The following is a 26,951-nucleotide window of genomic DNA, read 5'->3' as shown; positions in this document are numbered from 1 at the left end:
ACTAATCCTCTTCCTACCTCACTGGCTGCTCGCTTGATCTTCCAAAGTCTAAATGTTGGGGTTCAGGCCTTGGGTGTCTTTTCTCCTTCATTCACACCCTCTTGCCAGGTTACCTCATCCAATTTCATGGTTTTACATTGTCAACTGAAGAATAACGAGGTTCATAAATTTAGAAAGGAGAGCTTTATTTTTCACGAAGAAAAATAAAACTGAGTGTCCAGTATGTGCCAAGCAAGGTGTCTGCCACTGATGGAGCAATGCCCAAGCAGCAGTCACCAAGGCCAGGAAGGGGAAGTCTGGACAGAAGGGTCTGAGAAAACCGTGAGAAAATGGAGGAGGGAGATGAGGAATAAAAACAGGAGGAAGAAAAGGAGGGGGAGAAAAGATGAGGGGCAGGAGGAAGAGGGGAGGAGAAAGCGGAAGTGGGGAGGAAGAAGAGGATGAGGAGGAGGGAGTTGGAGGAGGAAGGGGGCAGAAGTCAGAATAAGAGGGGCAGGAGGAAGAGGAAGAAGAGTAAGAGGAGGTAGAAGAAAGACAAGGGGAGGGCGGGGAGGAGCTTCGCCTCGGCCTGCTCCGCCCAGCCAGGGTCCGTGGCCGCATGGCTTCGGTTTCCTCTGCTACCTTCTTGGGCCACGGGGCTCGGTCCCTACTGCAGTTCCTGCGGCTGGTGGGGCAGCTCAAGGTGAGCGGGCACCAGGCCCGACGCCGCGGCCGCGCGGGCGGGACTGTGGGGCGGTAGAGATTCCGGCTCCCCGCTGGGCCCGCGGCCTTTCCCCTTCCTGCGCTGGGTCCGCCACGCCGAATTCGGGAAAGGCCCCAGTCCAGGGGATGTGGCCGCGCCTCGCGGACGGTGGACGGAGGAAGAAGCCGGAGGGGCAGCCGGGCCTGCTGGGACGGCGCGGAGTCTGAGCCTAGAGCCCCGGGCCGCGGGGCCTGCGGGGGCCGCGATGTCCGCCCTGCAGCCGCGCCGGTTCCGGGAGAGCAGCCGGCCTCGCCCTTCCTGCACTGAGCTTTTCCGGGGCTCAAGACCCCAGAACCACGTGGGTGTGCGTGTGTGTGTGTGTAGGGTGGGGCTGCTTCTGAGCATGGGTGGAAAGAATAGAATCTGTCGGCTCTGCAGATTTTAAGTGGAGCGCTTTACCTCTGTCTCACAGTTACTTCCAGAAACAAGACTTTTCTCCCCGCCACCCCCCAAACAGGATTTAATGTCATACACACGAGTTTCATCACGTGCATCTTCCCCGTCTCTCTCCCAAGTTCAAAGTAAATTATCTGTTTCATGCCACTCTACTAGTTATAACAATCCTTAGCGATGTAGAATTCTGAGGAAGAAATGCAGTTTCACAAGATGAGGTTATGATGTGAATAAAAGGAAGAGTCCTGGCTGGTGGTAGCATCAAGCAATTAGAAGTGCCCTTACCCCTTGTGCCTCAGAATTTGGAAGCCTATCACTCGTTCACGTTCAGAGCCTTCAATACAGTGTTTTCTGCTTGTGTAGGATTATTTGAAGGCAAAAAGCCGCAATTCTTGTAGTTAGGAAAAATGCAGGTTTTTTTTTTTTTAAAGAACTTGCATATGTTCCGTAATTATACATCAGTAACTGAGTAATTTGACCAATGGACTTTGTGACTTATCTCTGTCTTCTCCCCCTTTCATTCTCTGAGCTCTCAAGTTCATTTGATTCCAGATGTCTATCATTTCAGCTAGTTTAGCAAAACATTTTGTAGTAGGTTCTGAAACTAGGACCCAGCGTCTGTGTGTTGTATCCTGGACATCTCTTGAAGAGCATAGCAGATAGTTAGTATTTGTTTTTAAAAACTTTTTTCTTCTTCATATGTATCAGAGAGTCCCACGGACTGGCTGGGTATACAGAAATGTCCAGAGGCCGGAGAGCGTGTCAGATCACATGTACCGGATGGCAGTTATGGCTATGGTGATCAAAGATGACCGTCTTAACAAAGACCGGTAAGCTGAGCTGGACTTTGATGCCCGTGAAGGATTCTGGTCTATGGGTGTGCACCCGTTTTTACCACTGAGACCCGTGTCAAATCCTTGTAGGTTAGTTTATAGGTCGATAAAAATTATTTGAAGCAAACCATACATATTTAGGTTGTGGGTTGTGTTGCCTCGGTTGTTGTAAACTGCAGTCTGGGTTTTCTGTTGGCAAGTGATAGAGCCTGCCTAGGGTATCAGAGGAGACTTAAGTGTGATATTGGGGCCTTGAAGGTGAGTGTGTTACGTCTAAAATTCTAGCATTGTATTAGTACACTGTGTGCTCTTTTCTAGTGCCTTTTATGTATGTAGTAGCATTGTGAATGTAGTAGCATACATTCGTGAGGCTCTTTTTGGAGTTGTATGTGCGAGGCAGCTGAGAAAGAGGTATCCTCTCCCCCTTCATTCAATTGACAAGTGTTAAAATGCTTTTTGAGCACAGAACAAAAGTAAGTTTACTAGCATATAAGAGAGTAAATAAATCCCAAGTGACTTACACAGGCCCAAAAGAACTTCTATAAGAAGTGAAACATAAGTTATAGTCGAAAATGTTAAGTATTTTAAGAGTAGGGGAGATCACCTGTTCTTGGTTGATCTTTATGAAGGAGGTGCAATCTGAGTTGAGCTCTAGAGGGTTAACATAGTCAGAGAGGTAGGAGAAGGCACTGCATGCAAAGAGAAGGGCAAATAAACCAAAGCCCTGAGTGTAGGAAAGTAAAGGAGTATTTTGCAAATGAGAAATAAATCAACTTGACTGCAGCAAAGGGTTCATTGGGGAAGCCTGAGTAGTCCTCTGTTACTCAGCAGATGGTGTGGAGCTGAGGAAGTTTTTGGCAAATAGTACAAAGTGAAAGTGAAGTCCAATAGAGATGCAATTTGGAGTAGTCTGGGATTTGAACTGGACCAGAAAGAGAGTAGACGCAGGGAAATCTCATAGGACAGTGTTGGGCCTTGTATTGCCTGGGTAGTATGGGAGGCTAAAACATACTGGCCCGATCGGGCATTTATCTCATTACTTGACTTCCTGTTTTGATGATAATTATCACAACTACCGTTCCTTAACCACTAATAGTCATAACCACTTACTGAATGATTCACATGTGTCAGGAACATGAAAGTTGTTAATATAATTTTTTTTTTTTTTGAGACAGAGTCTCACTCTATTGCCCAGGCTAGAGTGCTGTGGTGCAATGTCAGCCCACTGCAACCTCCGCCTCCCAGATTCAGACGATTCTCCTGCCTCAGCCTCCTGAGTAGCTGGGATTACAGGTGTGCGCCACCACACCTGGCTAATTTTTGTATTTTTAGTACAGATGGGGTTTCACCATATTGCTAGGCTGGTCTCAAACTCCTGACTTCAGGTGATCCTCCTGCCTCGGCTTCCCAAAGTGCTGGTATTACAGGTGTCAGCCACCACACCCGGCCTATTTATCAGCCTTTTAAAGTGAGATTTCAGAGACAAACCATTTAAGAAAAAAAATTCATGCTAACAATTTCCCCTACACTCACATGTATTTTATTGAATATGAACTAACAGTTTTGATCAGAACTGTTGTAGGCTGGCAGAATATAACTACTTTAGAAAACACTACATTAAAATACTCTTTGAAGTGGAGAAAAAAATATATTTTATGCAATTTTGGAAGAGTATAGAGAAGGAACTTATAGTGAATATAATTCTGTGTAATTATTCAACATTTCTTGCCTGATCAGATGTGTACGCCTAGCCCTGGTTCATGATATGGCAGAATGCATCGTTGGGGACATAGCACCAGCAGATAACATCCCCAAGGAAGAAAAACATAGGCGAGAAGAGGTCAGTGTTGACTGTTGACTCTGCAAAAAACCACCAGAAAAACCTGTTGCTGAAGCAAAGCTAAGTTTATGAGACCTGTTGCAGTTAGGGAGAATACTGCCTTGATATCTTAGTAGTGTCTTAGGAAGGGGAAGGTCAGGGGAGGATAATTTTGGAGATTCAGGGCCTGGGCTGGAGAGTGTTAAGATGGATCTGACAAGTTAGGCAACTAGCTGGGATTGCACAGTTTAGGACATAATAGATTTAGATTAGTAAACATATGAAGGAAGGTCGTAATGAGCTTTGAAGAGTAAACTGTTAGTGTTGACTCTGTTTTAGGGGGTTTACAGCCTTATCTTCCAGAAGCAGGGATTTTCTGGAGTAAGCAGCAGATTGGATTTTGCTTGTTGTGTTAATCTGTTCTTTCGTAGCTTTTATAAAGAAATACCTGAGACCAGGTAATTTTATTTTATTTTATTTTGTTAATTTCAACTTTTATTTTAGATACAGGATATATGTGTAGATTTGTTACATGGGAATATTGTGCGATGCTGAGGTTTGGAGTACAGATCCTGTCACCCTGATAGTAAGCCAATAGGTAGTTTTTTTTTTTTTTTTTTTGGGACGGAGTCTCGCTCTGTCGCCCAGGCTGAAGTGCAGTGGCCGGATCTCAGCTCACTGCAAGCTCTGCCTCCCGGGCTCACACCATGCTCCTGCCTCAGCCTCCCGAGTAGCTGGGACTACAGGCCCCGCCACCTAGCCCGGCTAGTTTTTTGTATTTTTAGTAGAGACAGGGTTTCACTGTGTTAGCCAGGATGGTCTCGATCTCCTGACCTCGTGATCCGCCCGTCTCGGCCTCCCAAAGTGCTGGGATTACAGGCTTCAGCCACCGTGCCCAGCCAATAGGTAGTTTTTTTAACCCCCCTCTCCCTCCCCCCTCTAGTAGTCCACAGTATCTGTTGTTCCCTTGATTATGTGTATGTGTGCTTAATACTTAGCTTCCACTTACAAGTGAGAACATCCAGTATTTGGTTTTCTGATCCTGTATTAATTTACTTAAGATTATGACCTCCAGCTCCATCCACAGTGCTGCAAAGGACATGATTTCATTCTTTTTCATGGCTACATAGTATTCCATGGTGTATATATACCACATTTTCTTTAACCAGTCTACCAGTGATGGGTGCCTAGGTTGATTCCATGTCTTTGCTGTTGTTAATAGTGCAACAGTAAAGATATGAGTACATGTGTCTTTTTGGTAGACTGATTTATTTTCTTTTGGGTATATACTCAGTAATGGGATTGATGGATTGAATGGTAGCTGTAATTTCTTTGAGAAATCTCTAGACTGCTTTCCATACTGACTGGACTAATTTACATTCATACCAACAGTGTATAATCATTCCCTTTTCCCTACAGCCTCACCAGCTGTGGAGAAAAAAAAGTCTTTTTTGACTTTTTAATAGTAGAGTAATTTATAAAGAAAAGAGGTTTAATTGGCTCATAGTTCTGCAGGTTGTATGGGAGGCATAGCGCCGGCATCTGCTCCTGTTGAGGGCCTTGGGAAGCTTCTAATCATGATGGGAGGCAAAGGGGGAACAAGTGCATCACATGGCAAGAGCGAGAGCAAGAGAGAGAGGGTAGGGAGGTGTCATACTCTTTGAAACAACCACATCTCATTTGAACTAATTGATCAAGAACTCACTCATTACAAAGGGGATGGCATTAAACCATTCATGAGGGATCCATTCCCATGATCCAATACCTCCTTCTAGGCCCCACCTCTGATGCTGGAGGTCACATTTCAGCATGAGATTTGGAGGGGACAAACATCCAAACCCTATCACTTGTCTCATCCTTGTTTAACACAGTAAGAGGGGTTATATCTGCTCCCAGCTTTGTTTAACACAGGGACAGAAAATTGTATTGGTTTCAGTTCTCCCTAATATGTAGATTTAGATAGTACAACTTTCATTAGAATAGTGGAAATAGCTGGAATTTAAATGAGGTTGTAGGAATTCTAGATGCTAAATAAGCTCTTTGGAGAGAAGTTCTATAAATCACAAATCGAATCATTATTATAATTATTATTTAGTAAATTTTAAGTTACTCCTTTAACTTAGGGGTTGAAGGTAAAGAAAAATCAAATATTTGTATTAGAAAGAAATGAATAACATCAATAATGTATTAAATTAGCATCAATTTGGACTCTAAACCCAGAGCCCAGGGCAAACGAGGAAGATGTGTTTGAAGCAGAAGTTGGAAAATGAAGGAAGCGTTTTTTGAATGCTGAATGGTTGATTTTCAATTCAAGAGTTATTGCTAGCTACTTTTATTGGAGGCCTAAGAGATTGGTCCTAAATTGCTGAGTAGTAGGAGTCTTTAGTGAGATAGTTTAACAGGGCAAGTAGGCTTAAATGTCTGTTCTCAGAGCTGGGGAGACTGGAGCTTGTAGGGAAAGGAAAGAGAGATCAGACTGTTACTGTGTCTATGTAGAAAAGGAAGACATAAGAAACTCCATTTTGATCTGTATTTTGAATATACCTATAGACTAACAGGGGCTCAGTAGCCAGCAGGATTTTTGCCCTCCAAAGGTAAGAAGGGCCACAAGGAATGAGGGTCCCAGTTTAAGAGTTCCAACCTACCCAAAAGTATAGGCACAAGGGGAATCGTATAAGGAATGTGTTCTTCCTGCCAAAGTTTAGGTCCAAGATACAGGCTGACCAAGACAGGAAAAGGGGAGGAGTCTAAGGAAATGTTTCTCTATATGAGTCTGCACTGCTATGAATAAAGAACTGTTCTGTTGCCTGGCAGAATTAATATAAAAAGAAACCAATTAGTTCGAGATTCTGAGTTACAGAAAGGAATTGGCACCTGAACCAGAGGATGGTGAGTAATGAAGTATAACACAGAGGGAAAGGAAGGGAAAAAATTCCTCAGTTATACAGCTCATTGCAGGATAGTTTTATTCAAGGGTAAATCTGGACATTGTGGATGAGAAGTCATATTCTAAAGTACCAGTGAGTCATCGAAGACCTTAAAGTGAAGAGAAGGCAAGGAGAAATGGGGCCCAGAGAAAAAAGACAGACTTCCCTCTGGAAGCACACAGTGAATTTGAGATTCACTCCACAGAGGAGCAAGTCAAAACCTTCTGGAGAAGAACCAGTCAGTGTAAACCATCTCCAACAACAGGAAGTGAGGAAGACCTACGACTGTTCCTACAAGAGCTGAGTCCTGGCTGGTGACACCCCATGGACAGGCACAGAGGGGACCTGAGCAATCAGAGAGGGTACCGCTGCCTTCCAGGATGCTATATCCTGGCTTTGATGAAAAACCTTTCAGGCCTCATTAAACCTCCTGACTGCTGCCCACTCCTGCTGATTCACAAGGGAATAAATGTCATAAGCAGAAGGCAATGGGGAAACATCTTAAAGAATCACAAGGTCTTGGACAAGAAACCAAAGGTTTGGAGAGCACTGATGTTCTATTGCCTCTTCCTGCTGCTGGTCAGGATTTGGAAAGAGAGAAGAAAATGAGAGAGGTGAACAATTCTTTGTGCAGATGGTGTTTATGAACAAGATTTGGATGTCTGAACCATGCATTAAGATAATTAAATGAGGATTTCTTGGCTCCTGGTGGAATCTGCCTAATGAGAACCAGGAAACCTCATTTGCCCTTGCTGGCTAGATCAGTGAGCCTCTAAACTGATATAGGAGGGAGAAAAAATACAGTGGTCCCTCAGTATCTATGGAGTATTGGTTCCAGGACCCCCATAGATAACCAAATCTGCAGATGCTCAAGATAAAATGGTGTCATATTTGTATATCACCTGCACATATCCTCCCATATACTTTATCATCTCTGTTTTACTTATGATACCTAATATAATGCAAATGCTATGTAAATAGTAACACTATTGTTTTTTATTTGTATCTTTTTTTCAATTTTTTTTTTTTTAATCTATGGTTGGTTGAATTCATTAATGCAAAACCCACAGATATGGAGGACCAACTGTACTTGATAAACCTGGAGGGCTGATTGTTTTGGAGAAAAGTGGGTATTAAGATGAAAGGGAGAATGAGGGCATAGAAGAAGCAAATTTAGAAAGGGGGCCAAAAGCAATACTTATAGTCTGGCCTCATTCCTAAACATATTAACATACACTTGATATTATAATGCGAGTTGATAAATGATGTCTGATAAGGATCACCATGATCTAGTGAAGTGGAACTTGAAGCTGGAACACAGCGGTGGCAGGTCATATTCCTTTGCAAAGGGAAAACCTTATTGAAACAGAAGGCAGAGTCGTGGTATGCATATATCTGCGAGGGTTAAAGTTGCTAAAGAACTGGGAGATTACAGTGAGAATGGAGCTTTATTATAGAGTGAGCATGACAAGAAGGAGAAAATGAAAAACATAGCAAACATGTATAGAGTGCTTATTATGTGCCAGATTTATAAAGTGCTTAGTATTGGCACATAATAAGCACTTGATGTGTATTAACTGCTTAATCCTTATGATCCTCTTAGGTAGGTACCATTATTTGACCCCATTGTGTAGATGAGAAACCTGAAGGACAAAGAGGTCAAATGACTTGCTCAGGGTTCCACAATTAGTATTAATAAATGGTGAGCTGGGTTTGAAACCCAGTCTGGATCTGGTCTTCAGTTGACTGCTACACTCTTCAGCCTCATCAATGTCTGAATGATGAATAATACCTTCCAGATACTTGTCACAAAACTGACACAAAATATTTGCCGAAAGCTTCATTCAGCTCAGCACTTTAGGCAGATTTTTGACATATTTTGCTAATAGAGGAAGAGGCTAGGGAAGCTGTCACTCTAAATCTATGTCTGAACAACAAGGTGAAACTCAGTATAGAAGTGGAAGTGGCAGGGCTCATTGCTTGCCAGGAAGGGAAAGACTGGCATACTTAGCTGTGTACCCTGGACCTGAGCCATGTTGATATCAGAGGGTCCAATTAAAAAGGTAGGCTTGATTCTGGTATATGCTGCCAAACAAAGAATATTAACTCTCTACAGGGTTGCAAAAATGCAGTTCTGATTGTGTGATAACAAATACCAATCAGCCTAGATTCAGAAATCATAGTTCGGTTTCAGGAAGAGAGCAACAATGTATTTGCTGTTTTGTTTTTTAAAGAATATGGTGATTGTAAACAACAAGAAGCCTATTAATAACTTAGTAATTGGACATCATCACCAAAAAGCCAAATCAGTCTTACACTGCTCTTAAAGGAATATAGTATCTAGCATGAGGAAGGTGATGATTCCATTTTCTTCCACCTTGGATCATACATAAATCACTGTATGCAGTTCTGGGTGTGTCGTTTTAAAGAGAATAAAATAGTCTCTTGTCAGAGCAGGACTTTCATATTTGCATTCTAAAGTTGAGATTTTCATATACCTTTATGTACATATGATTTAGTTCTTTCTTTTCAACTGGAAGTAATTGGCAAACTTGTGTTTCTGGAATAGTGTAGAGAAAAGCAATCTATAAAGACACAGTTGATTTGTGAAAATATAAAGTATTTTCTCAAGTATTCTTGGCTGAAATTTATGAAAAAGAAACAAGGAAGAATGCATGTACAACATAACACTAAATTTCTTCATACTAAGGGTAGTGTGATGCTACCACTCTGTAACTCAATAAGCCATTCAAGATGGTGATGTTATTTTTAAGAGTGGATTGTTGACATTGGCAAATGTGGTTTGCTCTGGAAGTGGTTGTATTCTGTAACATTTTTTTCTCCCAGTAATAAATAAATATACACACAAATGTCCAATTTTGTTTCATTGCTTTCCTGCAACTCACTGTTTTATTTTATGTAAGACCTTTATATTGCCAAAAATGGTTTTTATAGCCATATTCCGTTCAAAGAGCCTAGCCTCTGTGGTTAGAAGAACTGAGGCTGATTAAAAGGTATGGAGTGAAGGTGGTGAAAGAATTTGAAGCCATTTGAGAATACTGGAGTAATTCAGAAATAAAGGAAGGATACTGGAGTAACTCATAAATAAAGGAGGAGACTGGTGGATAAGGGTAGCTCCTGAAATCTTTGGGACTAGAAAGTACAGAAAGCCTAGAAGTACAGGCCAACCTCTACTCTCTTATTTCGTCTCTGCTTTTCATTAGGTTTTGGCTAACTCTCACGCTTCTCCTTGTGGTGGGGAATTTGGCTTCTCTCCTAGCCTTTTCTTGACAAATGCAGATGGCCCCTGAGTGGCCTGGTTTAAATTATAAGGTTATCTCTTGGACCAGTCACTGTGGCCACAGATAGTCCAGCCCAGTGGGGTCACTGTCCACCTGTTTGACATTGTGTTTGTGGGTGAGAGGAAAGCAGGAGGGATGGGTTAGGTGTGGTAGAAGAACTACAGGGAAAATTTTCAGCTTGATATAAGAAAGTAATTTCTGCCAGTACTGCCGAAAGCCATGCAGGCAGCCTCTTGAGGTACTAGGCTCCCTCCCACTGCATACATTTTTGGAAAGAGAATAGAAGTGTTCCATGATGCTATTGAAGGGTTCAGATACTACATGGATGGTTTAGCTAAGTGCTGTTTAAAATCCCTTTTCAGCCTGTGAGTCTGTGAGTCTACAAAATTCTATCATGTAACTTCATTTATGTTAATGGCAATAATTGCTCATTTGTGTTGTACTTTACATCTTGCAGTGAAAACATATTAACAATAGAAAATGAATATACAAAAAATCTCTTTGAGCTTTGTAATTCAGTATTCCTTTTCCATTCTCCACACTCAGGTTTGTTTTGAACTCTCGTATGCTTATGATTGAAATGTATGTGGTATGTTGTGATTTATCCACAGATGTAAAATCCTTGGAACACCTCTGATATTTTTGTAATTGTCTCATGACCTCTTCATTGTCCTTTTCTATGTCTGTTGTGTTGTAGATCACAAAATAGGTGCTAAGCAAAGCCCATATGAATGATTACACTTATTTTTTTAAGGTATACAACTGTCTGCCTTCCTTACAAGCTATAAATATTGTCCAATATAGGCCAGTTACTCTGCTGCCCCTGTGGGAGTTGTTTGTAAGAATCCGAACTATTTGTCTTTTGCAGAGTAGTTGTTAACTTTGATAAATGTCAATATAATTAAAGTAATAGTTTGATATTTCAGGAAGCTATGAAGCAGATAACCCAACTACTACCAGAGGACCTCAGAAAGGAGCTCTATGAACTTTGGGAAGTAAGTATATATAATGCATTACTGTTTTTAATTTGTAACTGAATTTATATGGCTCCCTGATGCTGTAGTTGACTTAGATGATCTTAACAAGGAGTCTCTTAACTTATTACTGTCTGGTTTATGTCTGTCACTTCCCAGCTGCTGCAGAAATTTCTCCTGATGGATAGAAATTTTGTATCTCTCCAAGTTCCCCATTTCCCTCCCCACCCCAACTCCTGGCACTTGACTCACAGCCCTGGATTTCTTGCTGCTTTGCCCACACCCACCCATTTTTGGTCCTTGAAAAGAACATGGACTTGGGGATAGTTCAGAGCTGGGATTGAATCCCACCTCTCCACTTTGAAGTTCTGTGACCTCGGCACGTTTCCCTCGCTGAGTCTGTTGCTCATCTGTAAGACCCTGGAGGGTTGTTAGGGTTGGATGAGGCAAAGGTGAAGTGCCACAGAGATGCGTGGCATGGAACAGGGCTCTACCAGTGCTCACTCCCTTCCCAGTGCTGCTGACGGTGAAGGGAGGTTGGGCTGGAAGGAAAGGGCAGGTTCAGCTCTTTTTTCCCATTGCTTCCGTCTTCTGCTGTTGTCTTTCATTTGTGAAGGGGAAAAAAACAATTCCCATTTCTAATTACAGTTTCTCTCTTCCAGCCAGTCCACACTGGCCCTTCCTTGCTTGAGCCCTAAACTTCCTCTTATTCGTGGATAGCCTTCCCTCCCACTCTTACTTTTCACGTTTTCTTCAAAGTTCATATTCATCCTCCTGTCTTAGAGCTTGATCTTCCACCTTCCCTTTCTACACTCAGGCCCCTTCCCGCTTTGCCTCTGCCAAAGCTGGCAGAATTTCCTGTCTTACTGCCTCATGTGTTGGGTCAGGTCGTCCCTTGTCTTAGGAGTGAGAGGGGAAGTGCCCAGGGTTGAAATCCTGTACAACTCCCTCTCCTAGAAATGCCATGTAATGCTCAGATTCTGTCTGGCACTGCCATTTTCTGTGGTTTGGGTTGATGATGGGATGAAATAGCCATTTTAAGGCATTCAGGTGTGATGCAGAGACCAGAGCCTTGCAGCCAGAGACCTGAGTTTGAATTCCAACTCCTATTTACACACTCACGTGTGAGTTACTTGACTCTATTTAACCTCATTTTCTCCACTAGAAAATGAGAGTCATACAGGTTCCCACACCCTTATCCCCAGTTATGAAATTCGAAAAGTTCAGAGAACCAGTTTTTAGGAAATTTGACCTGACCTGAACTCATTAGACAGCAAATCTTACCTGAACCCACGTGAGGCTATTTAGAGTCCTCATCCATCTCTCTTGGCATGAAAATTAGTATGCTTTGATGCAGAAATCTTCATCCGGCAACTGAGTGCTATCCCAGACCTCACTAGAGGCGTGACTTAGTATATACCGCATGTACCATATTATTTTTCTAAAATAAGAAAATGCTGAAATCTCAAAGCTCTGGCCCCAGGGTTTAAGATAAGAGATTGTAGGCCTTCAATACCTATCTCGTTGAATAATCATGAAAATTAAACCTGGCAAAGTATGTGTGGTATCTAACTTGGAACCTGGCTCAGATGGTACCTGTTACTACTAGGTATAGCAGGGTTTCTTTAGAAAAGTGGGCCTTGTCTCAAAGTATATACTTTCAAATGAACTTTCAGAACATTCCTTATATGTTGGAAAATAACGGAGTGGAGTTAGGTTGCATCTTATACATAAAAGAAAAACAATAGCACCTCATGTATTGTCGCCTAAGGGGGAAACACTCTTGTATTAATAATTTGAAAAACTTCTACAATAATTTGTACCTTTTGCCTAATTATTGTAAACATGGTGGCAGTTATCTATCAAAGTATTTTCTTAGCTATCAGCAACTGGTGAAAAACTACTGCAGAATTTACTGTAGTGTCTTCCAAAGATAAATGCTACAAAAGCTATTTAGAATGGCTTTGAATTTGAATAAATATAAAACACAGTGAATTAAAACACTTGATAACCCCTAAACAGGTAACAATTTTACTATCTTATAAATGTCATTTGTTGAATTAATGAAGCCTGATAAAGATTTCTCTCCAAAAGCAAAAGGAGGATTCTTCCTTGCCTCTTTGTAGCTTTTGGTTATCGCAGTCCTTGTCTCGCAGACACATCACTCCAGTCTCTTCCCTGTAGTTACATGGTATTGACCCTATGTCAGAACCCATGTCCAAATTTCCCTCTATTGAATAAGGGTCCACTCTCATCCAGTAAGACCACATCTTAACTTGATCACTTCTGTTGAGACCCTGTTTCCAAGTAAGGTTACATTCACAGGTCACATTTATAGGTTGTAGGTGTACATACATTTTTCAACATAGTATTCAACACAGTACAAGTTTCTGTAATAATTTATGCATTTGATACTTCATGTCTATTGTTAGTACATAAGCTTCAGACTTCCAGGATTCCAATAGTGGCTCCCCTGTTTACTAGCTGTGAGATCTTGAGCAATTTACTTAATCTCTATGCCTCAATTTCCTCATCTGTAAAATGGCAATAATTATAGGGTTATAGGAATTAAAGTAATTAATATACATAAAGCAATGAGGATACTGCCTGGCACATAGTAAGCTCTATTTTTCTCTCTCTCCAGTCCATGTATCATGGTTTTTAGTTTAAGAAAGTAGGGTCATTCTGTACCCATTGAGCTTAGAATAGCATTAGTTACATAGAAAATGACAGTTGATTGGTTTTAGAAATGCTAATTACAACTATTTATCACTTTAAAATGTTTCTCAGCCCAGAGGATCACATCTATTTGCAGCCATTAAACATCCTTGATTATAATTTATCTTTTATCATAGAAGGTGAAATCACATTTCACCAAGCCAAGAAAAAACATTTTTTTTTTTTTCTGAAAGTATCACAGAAAATGTCTACTCCACCACCTGCGTTTGGCCTTAAAGAAATGTCCTTTTCAGCCCCAAGGCATGAGGGGAGTCTCTCCTGCATGTGAAATGCCTAGCACTCCCCACCGTCCTTGGATTGTTTCTAACCCCAAGTTTTCTCTCCACATTGTCAGAAGTTCAGTCAATTGGAGATACAGTTAAGTTAACAAGAACCCTTTTAAAAATGTCTCCCCCAATTCATTCTTCAAAGTACAGGTGGGGCTTGATGTAGAGTAGCATGAGGACCCCAGGACCCTGGAGGGAGAGTTGCTAGGAGGTTGGAGAGGGGAAGATGCAAAAGATAAACTTTCAAGAGATCAGCACTTCACTCAGGGCCAACATTTTCCCCAGGAAGAAGGAAATGTTTAATCTTACTGTTTTCCTTTCCTCTGCCTATTTAGTCCTCCATTTTCAAGACCTAGAATTTGAATCTCCAGCCTGTTTGGACTCCTTGCCCCTCTGTTGCTCTTCAAAACCCCAATCTGAGTCATTTGGTCACATGTCCTCTCCTACCCTACCAGAAGGCTGTGAAACACTGATTCAGAGTCTCTGTGCCTGGGGACTGGGGTCACAGCCGCCCTGGCCGCCAGGCTTTGCAGAGCCTCAGGGTTGCTAGCACCCCATCAGTGGGCCCCAGGTCACCTCCCTGCCCCTCTCTCCCCCTCCCCTGTCTCTGCCCCACATCAGCTGTTCAGCCCTCTCTTCAAGCATCTACCTTGCCACTTCTCCCCGATTTTATAGCAAGTATTCTTGCCTATTCCTTCTTTGAGAACATAGACGCTGTCAGATAGGAAGTTTTCCAGCTTTTTAGAAGACTTGCGAATATGTTTACACAACCCTATTTCGGAATAATTTTCCCTGAATGCCACATTTCCCTACTTCTCTTTACAACTAAACAGGTGAGGAGTTGCCTGCACTTCCCGCTTCTGCTTCCTCACGGCCACCATGCTGTGACTGACAGGCCCACCAGGCACTGCTTGCCAAGGTCACAGCCGGCCTTCATGTGGCTGAATCCGGCAATCCCGCTCTGCCTGTGTGCTGCCTGACACTGTGGCAGCGTGAGGTGTTGCCACTCCCATGCTGAAAACCTCATCCCTCAGGTCGTGAGATTGCCCTCTCCTGGTTTTCTCTGTGCCTTTCTGGCTGTTTCTTTTTTCAAATGTTCCCCTCCTTCAACCTACATCTTCAGAATCTGTGTCTTCCTCTCAGGGCCATGTCCTTGGCCTTCTTTTCTCTCCACACCCCTCCTGTGCTTCAGCAATCATGTGCTGATTGCTCCATAGATTCTACTGAAAAACCTTCTTCCTAAACCCCAGACACATAAATCCAGCAGCCTCCTGAACAGCTCCACCTAATCGTGCACAGGAACCTCGACTCAACAGCTTCACACCTGTACCTCTTCTCTTCTGCCATTTATATTATTTTTAAACCCTTTTATCGAGAAATAAAAAACTCAAAACCATGCAAAAGCCCAAGAGTAGCATAATGAGTTATTAGAAAGATAACTTTCTTCTAACTACAACTCAGGTAAAGATTTAGAACTTTTTCATTCACCACAGAAGCCCTTCCCTGTGCCCTGATCCAAACACCCTCCCCACCCAAATTAACCACTACCCTGATTTTCACAGATATCCTAGAATGTCTTTAAGGTTTAATCACTTAACTATTCATTTCTAGAAATTTTAGTTTAAATCACGCTCACTTTTTTTTAAAGCTTAATGTCTTTTAAATCTCCTTCAATCTACAGTCTCCCCCTTCATTTCTTTCTTTTTCTTATAATTTACCTGTTGAATCCAGACCATTTGGCCTATAGAGTTTCCCATAGTTTCCCAGTTGCACACTCGTGGTGCGGGTCGCGTTCCTCTGTTCTCTTATTTTATACAGATTGGTGGCTGGATCCACAGACTGGATCAGACTCAGGTTGGAACCTTTTGGCAAAACTAGGGGGGCATATGGGATTCTTTTGTCATGCACTACATAATGACTAGTTTTTCTTCATGCTTACATTCCTTAATACTTCAGGGCTTCAGAATGGTAATATTCTAATATTTTATTTTTGTTTTTATTTATTAGCTGAAATAATTTTGTGCTTCACTCTCATCTACTCTGATTACAGTTCATATAGGAAATAATGCTTCTTCGATAGCAGACATGGCAGGGCGTTCCAGCTTCATCTTGAGCATATTCCACCCTGACCTCCTATTTTGCTTTTTGTTTGTTTATTTTAAAATAGAAAATGGTATTTCAAGACCACATAATGAGCATTATGGACGGTCATTGTACATATAATACCTTGTGAGTTCATACTGATGTTTTCAATTCAGCTTCAGTACTACAGAGGTTTTACTTAACCACTTCTCTATTATGGTACATATCCTTTTTTCCACAACAGGAATTCTGGCTCTATAGTACAGAGAGGATGCTAGCATTAGAATGTTTTATACATACTCATTTGCTTTATCCCTCTTTACACATGAACCAGTCTCAGAATGACAGTTTTATACACCACCATCATTAATTCTGATTACTGAAAACAATTTTAAAAATGGTTTTGCCAATACTATCCCTGAGTCACCCTATTTTTTTAAATAGTTGGACTATATCTACATTGCTAAAACATTTCACCATTACACACTATAACCTTTTCATTTTTAACTGCATTTAGTTTTACTTCTACAGGTAACCATATAGTTATGTTCATCACCAGTCCTTATGTCAATTTCTCAACAGTTTTGGTTTTCTGAGACTTGTTGCCAAGTAGATTCCTCATGAAAGGCTCACAGAACAGTATTCCTTCTTCTTGCATGTTATTAATAGTTTCTCTGTGTTCTTTATATTTGAAAGTCAGTTTCACCACATGTAAAATCTTTGCTCCCAGTTTCTTTTCTTGAATATCTTAAATCAGATTATTTATATCAAAATAGAAGTAACAGATTGAAGATTTAAGGTCCCGGGATCCTTATACTGCTCTACATCAAGCCCCACCTGTACTTTGAGGGACAGATGGGGAGAGACATTTTTAAAAGGGTACTTGTTAAGCCAAGTGTATCTCCAGTTGACTGAACTTCTGACAATATGGAGAAGCTGTCCAAGTCTGATCATAATTTTATTTTCCTTAAATGCCAGATACTCTTTTTACATAGGTGTCCAAAGGATTTTTTCTCTTTTAAGTCTGATAATGTTATTAGAATGTATCTTCATGTTGCTCATTCTGGGTTAATATCCTTAGGTATTTAGCATGCATTTTCAATATATACTTTGAAATTTTTTTTAAAAAATTTAATTTTAAGGTTTTCTTGAGGTATAGTTTTCCTTTTGCTTTGCTTTTCTTTTTTCTGGGACTTTTCTGTATCTGCATGTTGGTTCTTCTTTGCCTGTCTTCACTATTTGTCACCTTATATCAAACCCTTTATATCATCTTCATTTCTGTTCAGCTTTTAAACTTATCCTCCTTTTCCATTTCTATTTCTCTTAAGGCATTATTTATCATATTTAATTACCCTTGTGTTCCTTATTGCTTAGTTTCTAAAACAACCTTTTATCTTACATTTCACTGTTTTTATGTTGTTCTTCTATGTCTTATATCATTTTCTTTCTTTTTTTTTTTTTTATACTTCAAGTTCTGGGATACATGTGGAGAATGTGCAGGTTTGTTACCTAGGTATACATGTGGCATGGTGGTTTCCTGCACCCACCAACCTGTCATCTACATTAGGTATTTCCCCTAATGCTACCCCTCCCCTTGCTCCCCACCCGCTGGCAGGTCCCAGTGTGTGATGTTCCCCTCCCTGTGCCAGTATGTTCTTATTGTTCCATTCCCACTTACGAGTGAGAACATATGGTGGTTGGTTTTTCTGTTCCTGTGTTAGTTTGCTGAGAATGATGGTTTCCAGCTTCATCCATGTCCCTGCGAAGGATATGAACTCATTCTTTTTTATGCCTTCATAGTATTCCATTGTGTATATGTACCACATTTTCTTTTTCCAGTCTAACATTGATGGGCATTAGGGTTGGTTCCAAGTCTTTGCTATTGTGACTACTGCCCCATTAAACATGTGTGTGCATGTGTCTTTATAGCAGCATGATTTATAATCCTTTGGGTATATTCCCAGTAATGGGATGGCTGGGTCAAATGGTATTTCTAGTTCTAGATCCTTGAGAATTCGCCACATTGTCTTCCACAATGGTTGAACTAATTTACACTCCCACCAACAGTGTAGAAGCATTCCTATTTCTCCACATCCTCTCCAGCATCTGTTGTTTCCTGACTTTTAATGATTGCCATTCTAACTGGCGTGATATGGTATCTCATTGTGGTTTTGATTTGCATTTCTCTAATGACCAGTGATGATGAGCTTTTTTTCATATGTTAGTTGGCCACATAAATGTCTTCGTTTGAAAAGTGACTGTTCATATCCTTTGCCCACTTTTTGATGGGGTTATTTGTTTTTTTCTTGTAAATTTGTTCAAGTTCCTGGTGGATTCTGGATATTAGCCCTTTGTCAGATGGATAGATTGCAGAAATTTTCTCCCATTCTGTAGGTTGCCTGTTTACTCTGATGATGGTTTCTTTTGCTGTGCAGAAGCTCTTTAGTTTAATTAGATCCCATTTGTCAATTTTGGCTTTTGTTGCAATTGCTTTTGGTGTTTTAGTCATGAAGTCTTTGCCCATGCTTATGTCCTGAATGGTATTGCCTAGGTTTTATTCTAGGGTTTTTATGGTTTTAGGTCTTATGTTTAAATCTTTAATCCATCTTGAGTTAATTTTTGTATAAGGTGAAAGTAAGGGGTCCAGTTTCAGTTTTCTGCATATGACTAGCCATTTTCCCATTTATTAAATAGGGAATCCTTTCCGCATTGCTTGTTTTTGTCAGGTTTGTCAAAGATCAGATGGTTGTAGGTGTGTGTCTTGTTATTTCTGAGACGTCTGTTCTGTTCCATTGGTTTAAATGTCTGTTTTGGTACCAGTACCATGCTGTTTTGGTTACTGTAGCCTTATAGTATAGTTTTAAGTCAGGTAGCATGATGCCTCCAGCTTTGTTCTTTTTGCTTGAGATTGTCTTGGCTATATGAGCTCTTTTTTGGTTCCATATGAAAGTAGTTTTTTTCTAATTCTGTGAAGAAAGTCAGTGGTCGCTTAATGGGAGTAGCATTGAATATATAAATTACTTTGGCCAGTATGGCCATTTTTACAATATTGATTCTTCCTATTTATGAGCATGGAATGTTTTTCCATTTGTTTGTGTCCTCTCTTATTTCCTTGAGCAGTAGTTTGTAGTTCTTCTTGAAGTGGTCCTTCACATTCCTTGTAAGTTGTATTCCTAGGTATTTTATTCTCTTTCTAGCAATTGTGAATGAGAATTTGCTCATGATTTGGCTCTCTGTTTGTCTATAATTAATTGGTGTATAGGAATGCTTGTGATTTTTGCACATTGGTTTTGTATCCTGAGACTTTGCTAAAGTTGCTTATCACCTTAAGAGTTTTGGGGCTGAGATGATGGGGTTTTCTAAATAGACAATCATGTCATCTGCAAACAGAGGTAATTTGACTTCGTCTTTTCCTATTTGAATACCCTTTATTTCTTTTTCTTGCCTGATTGCCCTGGCCAGAACTTCTAATACTGTGTTGAATAGGAGTGGTGAGAGAGGGCATCCTTATCTTGTGCCAGTTTTCAAAGGGAATTCTTCCAGCTTTCGCCCATTCAGTATGATATTGGCTGTGGGTTTGTCATAAATAGCTCTTGTTATTTTGAGATATGTTCCATCGATACCTGGTTTATTGGGAGTTTTTAGCATGAAGGGCTGTTGAATTTTATCAAAGACCTTTTCTGTATCTGCTGAAATAATCATTGGTTCTGTTTATGTGATGGATTATGTTTATTGATTTGCATATGTTGAACCAGCCTTGCATCACAAAGATGAAGCCTATATTTAGGATAGTTAGGTGTTCTTGTTGCATTCATCCCTTTACCATTATGTAATGCCCTTCTTTGTCTTTTTTTATACTTGTTGGTTTAAAGTCTGTTTTATCAGAGACTAGGATTGCAACCCCTGCTTTTTTTTCTTTCCATTTGCTTGGTAAATCTTCATCCCTTTATTTTGAGCCTGTGTGTGTCTTTGCACATGAGATGGGTCTCCTGAATACAGCACACCAAAGGGTCTTGACTCTTTATCCAATTTGCCAGTCTGTGCCTTTTGATTGGGGCATTTAGCACATTTACATTTAAGGTTGTTATTGTTATGTGTGAATTTGATCATGTCATTATGATGCTAGGTGGTTATTTTGCCCATTAGTTGATGCAGTTTCTTCATAGTGTCGATGGTCTTTGCATTTTGGTTTGTTTTTGCAGTGGCTGGTACTGGTTTTTCCTTTGCATATTTAGTGCTTCCTTCAGGAAGTCTTGCAAGGCAGGCCTGGTGGTGACAGAATCCCTCAGCATTTGCTTCTGTGTAAAGGATTTTATTTCTCCTTCACTTATGAAGCTTAGTTTGACTGGATATGCAACTATGGGTTGAAAATTCTTTTCTTTTTCCTTTTTTTTTGAGATGGAATCTTGCTGTTATCAGCCCAGGCTGGAGTGCAATGGCACAATCTCGGCTCACTGCAATCTCTGCCTCCCGGGTTCCAGCAATTCTCCTGCGTCAGCCTCCCAAGTAGCTGAGATGACAGGTGCCCACCACCCCGCCTGGCTAATTTTTGTATTTTTAGTAGAGATGGGGTTTCACCATGTTGGCCAGGCTCATCTTGAACTCCTGACCTCAGATGATCTGCCCACCTGGGCTTCCCAAAATGCTGGGATTACAGGCATAAGCCACTGTGCCCGGCCCTTTTTTTTAAAGAATGTTGAGTATTGGCCCCGACTCTCTTCTGACTTTTAGGATTTCTGCAGAGGATCCGCTGTTAGTCTGATGGGCTTCCCTTTGTGGCTAACCCGACCTTTCTCTCTGGCTGCCCTTGACATTTTTTCCTCCATTTCAACTTTGGTGAATCTGACAGTTAATGTGTCTTGGGGTTGCTTTTCTTGAGGAATATTGTTGTGGTGTTCTCTGTATTTCCTGAATTTGAATGTTGGCCTGTCTGGCTCGGTTGGGGAAGTTCTCCTGGATAATATCTTGAAGTGTGTTTTCCAACTTGGTTCCATTCTCCTCGTCACTTTCAGGTACACCAATCAAACATTTGGTCTTTTCACATAGTCCCATATTTTTTGGAGGCTTTGTTCATTCTTTTTTCTCTAATCTTGTCTTCACGCTGTATTTCATTAAATTGATCTTCAAACTCTGATATGGTTTCTTCCCCTTGATTGATTTGGCTCTTGATACTTGTGTATGCTTCACGAAGTTCTCATGCTGTGTTTTTCAACTCCATCAGGTCATTTATGCTCCTTTCTAAGCTGTTTATTCTAGTTAGCAATTCCTGTAACTTTTTATCAGAGTTCTTAGCTTCCTTGCATTGGGTTAGAACATGCTCCTTCAGCTCAGAGGAGTCTGTTGTTACCCACCTTCTGAATCCTACTTCTGTCAATTTGTCAAACTCATTCTCCCTCCAATTTTGTTCCCTTGCTGGTGAGGAATTGTGAACCTTTGTAGGAGAAGGGGCATTCTGATTTTTTGAATTTTCAGCCTTTTTGTGCTGTTTTTTCCTCATCTTTATGGATTTATCTACCTTTGGTCTTTGCTGTTGGTGGCCTTTGGATGGAGTTTTTGTGCGGTTGTCCTTTCTGTTGATGTTCATGCTATTGCTTTCTGTTTGTTAGTTTTCCTTCTAACAGTCAGGCCCCTCTTCTGCAGGTCTGCTGGAGTTTGCTGGGAGTCCACTCCAGACTCTGTTTGCCTGGGTATCACCAGCAGAGGCTGCAGAACAGCAAAGATTGCTGCCTGTTCCTTCCCCTGGAAGCGTCATCCCAGAGGGGCACCCCCTAGATGCCAGCTGGAGCTCTCCTGTATATGGTGTCTGTCGACCCCTGCTGGGAGGTATCTCCCAGTCAGGAAGCACGGAGGTCAGGGACCCACTTGAGGAGAGAGTCTTGCCCTTAGCAGAGCTTGAGACTGTGCTAGGAGATCCACTACTGCCTTCAGAGTCAGCAGGCAGGAACATTGAAGTCTGTTGAAGATGCACCTACAGCCGCCCCTTCCCCCAGGTGGTCTGTCCCAAGGAGATGGGAGTTTTATCTATAAGCCCCTGACTAGGGCTGCGGCCTTTCTTTCAGAGATGCCCTGCCCAGAGAGGAGGAATTTGGGAGGTAGTCTTGCTACAGCGGGTTTGCAGCGCTGTGGTGGACTCCACCCAGTTCAAACTTCCAGCAGCTTTGTTTACACTCAAGCCTCAGTAATGGTGGATGCCCCTACCCTCACCGAGCTCAAGCATCCCAGGTTGACTTCACATTGCTGTGCTGGCAGCGAGAATTTCAAGCCAGGGGATCTTAGCTTGCTGGGCTCCATGGAGGTGGGATCCACTGTGCAAGACCACTTGGCTCCCCGACTTCAGCCCCTTTTATAGGGGAGTGAGCAGTTGTGTCTCGCTGGCATTCCAGGTGCCACTGGGGTATGAAAAAAAAAACTCCTGCAGCTAGCTCAGTGTCTGCCCAAACAGCTGCCCAGTTTTGTGCTTGAAACCCAGGGCCCTTGTAGTGAGGTATCTGCGGGAATCTCCTGGTCTGTGGGTTGCAAAGACTATGGGAAAAGCATAGTGTCTGGGCCAGAATGCACCATTCCTCACAGCACAGTCCCTCACAGCTTCCCTTGGCTAGGGGAGGGAGTTCCGTGACTCCTTGCGTTTCCTGGGAGAGGTGACGCCTCATCCTGCTTCGGCTCGCCCTCCATGGGCTGTACCCACTGTCTAACCAGTCTCAATGAGATGAGCCGGGTACCCTAGTTGGAAATGCAGAAAGCACCTGCCTTCTGCTTTGGTCTTGCTGGGAGCTAGCTGCAGACCAGAGCTATTCTTATTCGGCCATCTTGCCCGGGGAATCTCGTCTTGTATCATTTTCTTAATGTCTTTTATCTGTTTCTGAAATATAGATTCGAGTTCTCTTTTAAAAATGTAGTATATTTTGATATGTCTTTTGACACAAATTGGCTGTGAGATGTTATTTTGCTTCTTATTCTTTTTATCTTATGGGATAGCTATATAGGATATGACCTTTCTGCTTTTCAGTTGCTTATTTTGATTGGCAATTAGTTTTACTGAACTTTGAAAGGAAATTTGGTTACTGTTTTCTTTGTTTTTTTATTTTATTTATTTTAAATTGACAAAATTGTTTATATTTATGGCTTACAACATGATATTTTGAAATACATAAATATGGAATGGCTAATCAAGCTAATTAACATATGCATTACCTCACATACTATATTTTGTGGTGAGAACAAGTTGCATTTTTAACTTCAGAGCTGCTTCTGCTTTTTTGTTGTTGTTGTGTTTTTTTTTTTTTTAATGTGGCATAAAAAAAAATGTGGTGGCTTGCTTTTAGAGATGTCCTCCTGGCTTTGTTCCCCTTCCCCATTTTTATCTGGGTCTTTTTTTCATCTGTGTTATTTGTATCCCACTCAATTTTGATTTTCTTCCCAGCAGTTTCTCCTCATGTGGGCCCTTTACTGGAAAGGAGTCCCAGCAGGTCAGATTGGAAAATTCACTAGGGCTGGGCTGTCTTTGATGTAAGCTCCTTGTGCTCATCCACTACTAGAGTGGGCAAGATCCCTCCCAGTGTCAACTACTGTTCTTAAAATGTGAGATTTCTAGAGAAAACCTTTTGGCCCTTTTGAGATTCTCCTATTCTCAAGTCCATCAGACATTAATCTTCTTACTCCCATGCTGGTGTCATGCAGGGCTTACGACTGGAGGTGGTTTGTCTCTACTGGAATATATTTGGACTTGATTGGAATGTCATGTCCCCCAGTTTTTGTTTGGGTTTTGCTATTTCTTTGCTGTGTCAGTTTTTGTCTGTTTCTTCTCTTTTGCTGACTCTTTTATCATGAACCTAGTTACTCAAACCAGAAACTAGGCAGTCATTTTCAGTTTTCCTTCTCATTTACTTTTATATTTTAGTTCACTTCTTTATCCTTAATATTTCTTAAATCCTACCACTTCTTTCCATTTTAACTGTTACTATCTTACACCAGATTCCTATAACATCTCTGCTAGTGCTACAGTCTTAGAATCTGATCTCTCTGCTTCCAATCTAGATAGTATCCACCTGTAGTTAGAGTGACCTTTCTGAGATGCAAATCTGAACCCAACTCTTCCTGACATTAAGAGCTACTTGGAATAATTTCTCCAAATGCCAATCTTTCTTCTCACCCCTAGAGTTCTGTCTGTAGTATTATTTTGTGTGCTTTGCCTTTTTATTGGAGAATGCCTATATCATTATTTTTTGAGGAAAAATTTCAATAATTTGTATTTATTTTAAAAGAAATCTGTAAGTTCACAAGAATTTGTTATAAGATGTATTGTATTTCCTAATGGTCTTTAAATATTTTTCTCACTTTCAACTTTCAACAGAAAAAAAAAAATTCCAGACTGCTATGCCTGAAGTATTCCATTTCCTTTTGTGAAATCATGAACTTGAATTTATTAAACATAAATATATAACTGTGAATGTGAATAAACAAATAAAATGAAATTATTTTTAAGTGCCTTTGACATAAAGCAAAGTGTATTTGGTTCCATATTTAAATGATTCCCCTGTACAGTTCTCAGCTTTATCAAATCCAAGTAGCTGCCTTTATAAGAATAAGCATGTAATAAAAACTAAGAAACCTTTAAGTGATTCATATCACATCACCCTGCCAAGAAATCGTGACAGGTTTATTATCTGAACACATCTGGGGTAGAATTACAAACAAGAACTTGGCAGGGAAACCATTTGGGAGCACTTTGGTCTTAATAGAAGAATGAATCTATATAATATTAATTGGGACTTGCTGTTGGGTGGCAAGCATCGAATTCTATAAGAAGCAGACCTCCTGGAGCTTCTTGTTCGAAGTCTGCACTGCAGAGGGAGGGACCAGTGGGAAGGGAAAAGTAAAAAAACTGCTCCCATCCACCACATTCACCACCTTCCCGCTGCAACACATGCACACACCAGTGCATGTAAACCTCAGATCTTAGCTGTGTCCTCAATAGTCTTAACCCAGAGAAACTTAATTAAATCTACCCCTATGTGGAAAGTAAGCAAAGAGATTCCCAGGTGAAGTGGTAACCAAAAGTAAATGATAAAGCTAGAAATTCATTTACAAATGACAAGGAAACCTGACATGAAATGGAGAGGGAAATACAAGTTTGAGAGGCATAAGATGAAACATCAGCTTGAAGTCAAAAATATCTAAACTACTTAGGTAGACTAAAGAATAACGATCTTAAAATGAAGACAGGTATTAAACAGGAAGAAAAGATCTTGGAAGTATGTAAGATGAATATATGAGACTTCCACGGCTTCTGGCAGAATACTTAGAATGGAGAGCACATCTTTCTTGTATAGAGTCCTGGTGTTAGGCTGTGAAATTACAGAAGTGTCTCTGAAGGATTTCTAAACAGTAGAGAAATGGGGCCGATACAGAATGTACTTGTAGCTGTCACTCTGATTTCTGGTACCAGAGTCAGAATTTTCCCAGGATACCCTATTATGCAGTGCTAATCATGCTGCTTTAATTGTCCCTTTACTTAGGAGTACGAGACTCAATCTAGTGCAGAAGCCAAATTTGTGAAGCAGCTAGACCAATGTGAGATGATTCTTCAAGCATCTGAATATGAAGACCTTGAACACGAACCTGGAAGACTGCAAGACTTCTATGATTCCACAGCAGGTACTTAACACCATTTTCAACAGGAGTCCGTTTTAGTTTGGCTTACTCAGTGTAGTGACCAATGTTAACATTAGGGAAACCCACTGTTAGTACCCTTATCTGACCTTTTCACGTGGAGCATCTAAAAACAAAGGGAAGGAAACATTCGGGTAAGAGGTTGAGGACAGGAAATAAATGGAATAGAGTTTAATGTGGAATGAACAGTAAGCAACAACAAACACAGGCAAGAACAGACTGTGAGAGAAGAGATGTTGGGGTGAACAGTCCCCCATGCTAGCCGTCATGGACCTATGATAGCTTAGAGCTTGGTTGCTACCAAAGCAGAAATCTGGGGAGGTCTGAGGAGCAGGGATGACAGTACAGATCAGCCAACTGAAGTGTAGAGGTGTTTACAAGAGAGACACCTACATCCTTGTTTACATCCTGAGCCGGCCTAGCCCCTCTGATCTTCCTCCTTGCCTTTTCATATGTAGGTGCTTCATTCTCCTTACTTAATTACAGGTTTGGGATGGGCAGAGATTGTCTTCAGCTTTCTGAGCTCTCACACCTGAGTTTTCCCATATTTCCTGGTAGAGGCACTCAGGAGCCTGGTGAAGTTTCCCCTAGCTCTACCTAATTGATGATTCGTTGCCTGAGTCTCATCCTTATTCTCAGTTGCACCTGGGGTGACAGAGCGTAAATGCCAAGTGGTCCCCTTCGACCGCTTCCCAGGACCTGCAGTCTCCTTCTGCTTTGGAGTGAAGCATGGGTCAGATCACAGACTAGAGCCCCCAGTGAACCCTGGGATCAAGCTGGGGAAATGAATGTACTCTCTTGTCAATATGGGAATGTATTTTTTGCTGTTCTTTTGCTTTGCAGGAAAATTCAATCACCCTGAGATAGTCCAGCTTGTTTCTGAACTTGAGGCAGAAAGAAACGCTAACATAGCTGCAGCTGCCAGTGAGCCACACTCCTGAGACACTCTCTACATTGCTGCATTCCTGTAAACACCATTATTTTTCCATTTCATTGTATTGTGTTTTGCCATTGTTGGTCTCTTGATTTCCCTAGATGTGAGTCTGTTTGTTTTCAGTTGTCTGGACTTCAGCAAGAAATGTGATATAACTTGGGCACTAAAAGAAGCCACAGAACAGGAAGCGGTCACGAAAGTGCCATGGATGAAGACTGGAGGGGGCAGTGCCTGTTTATGAACTAAATAAATAAATATTAAACACCTAAAA

At 41.2% G+C, this 26,951-nt stretch overlaps 1 protein-coding gene across 2 annotated transcripts; it reads left to right on the top strand.

Moving 5' to 3' along the window:
* The first annotated feature begins 414 nt into the window (after window positions 1-414).
* On the top strand, window positions 415-26,951 carry HDDC2 (HD domain containing 2). Of its 2 annotated transcripts, XM_017863033.1 has the most exons (6): window positions 415-682; window positions 1,844-1,965; window positions 3,706-3,808; window positions 10,943-11,011; window positions 25,593-25,731; window positions 26,590-26,951. In XM_017863033.1, exons 1-6 carry the CDS (start codon window positions 599-601, stop codon window positions 26,685-26,687), a joined length of 615 nt encoding a protein of 204 aa, XP_017718522.1. In that variant the 5' UTR covers window positions 415-598; the 3' UTR covers window positions 26,688-26,951. The 2 variants fall into 2 exon arrangements, with proteins under 2 accessions (XP_017718522.1, XP_017718523.1); XM_017863034.1 differs by lacking the exon at window positions 3,706-3,808 and having other exon boundaries at window positions 10,930-11,011.

Source organism: Rhinopithecus bieti, unplaced genomic scaffold, assembly GCF_001698545.2.
Source record: "Rhinopithecus bieti isolate Rb0 unplaced genomic scaffold, ASM169854v2 scaffold_65372, whole genome shotgun sequence".
NCBI lineage: Eukaryota > Metazoa > Chordata > Mammalia > Primates > Cercopithecidae > Rhinopithecus > Rhinopithecus bieti.
Note: the sequence above shows the minus strand (reverse complement) of the source record. Positions and strands in the feature narration are given on the sequence as shown.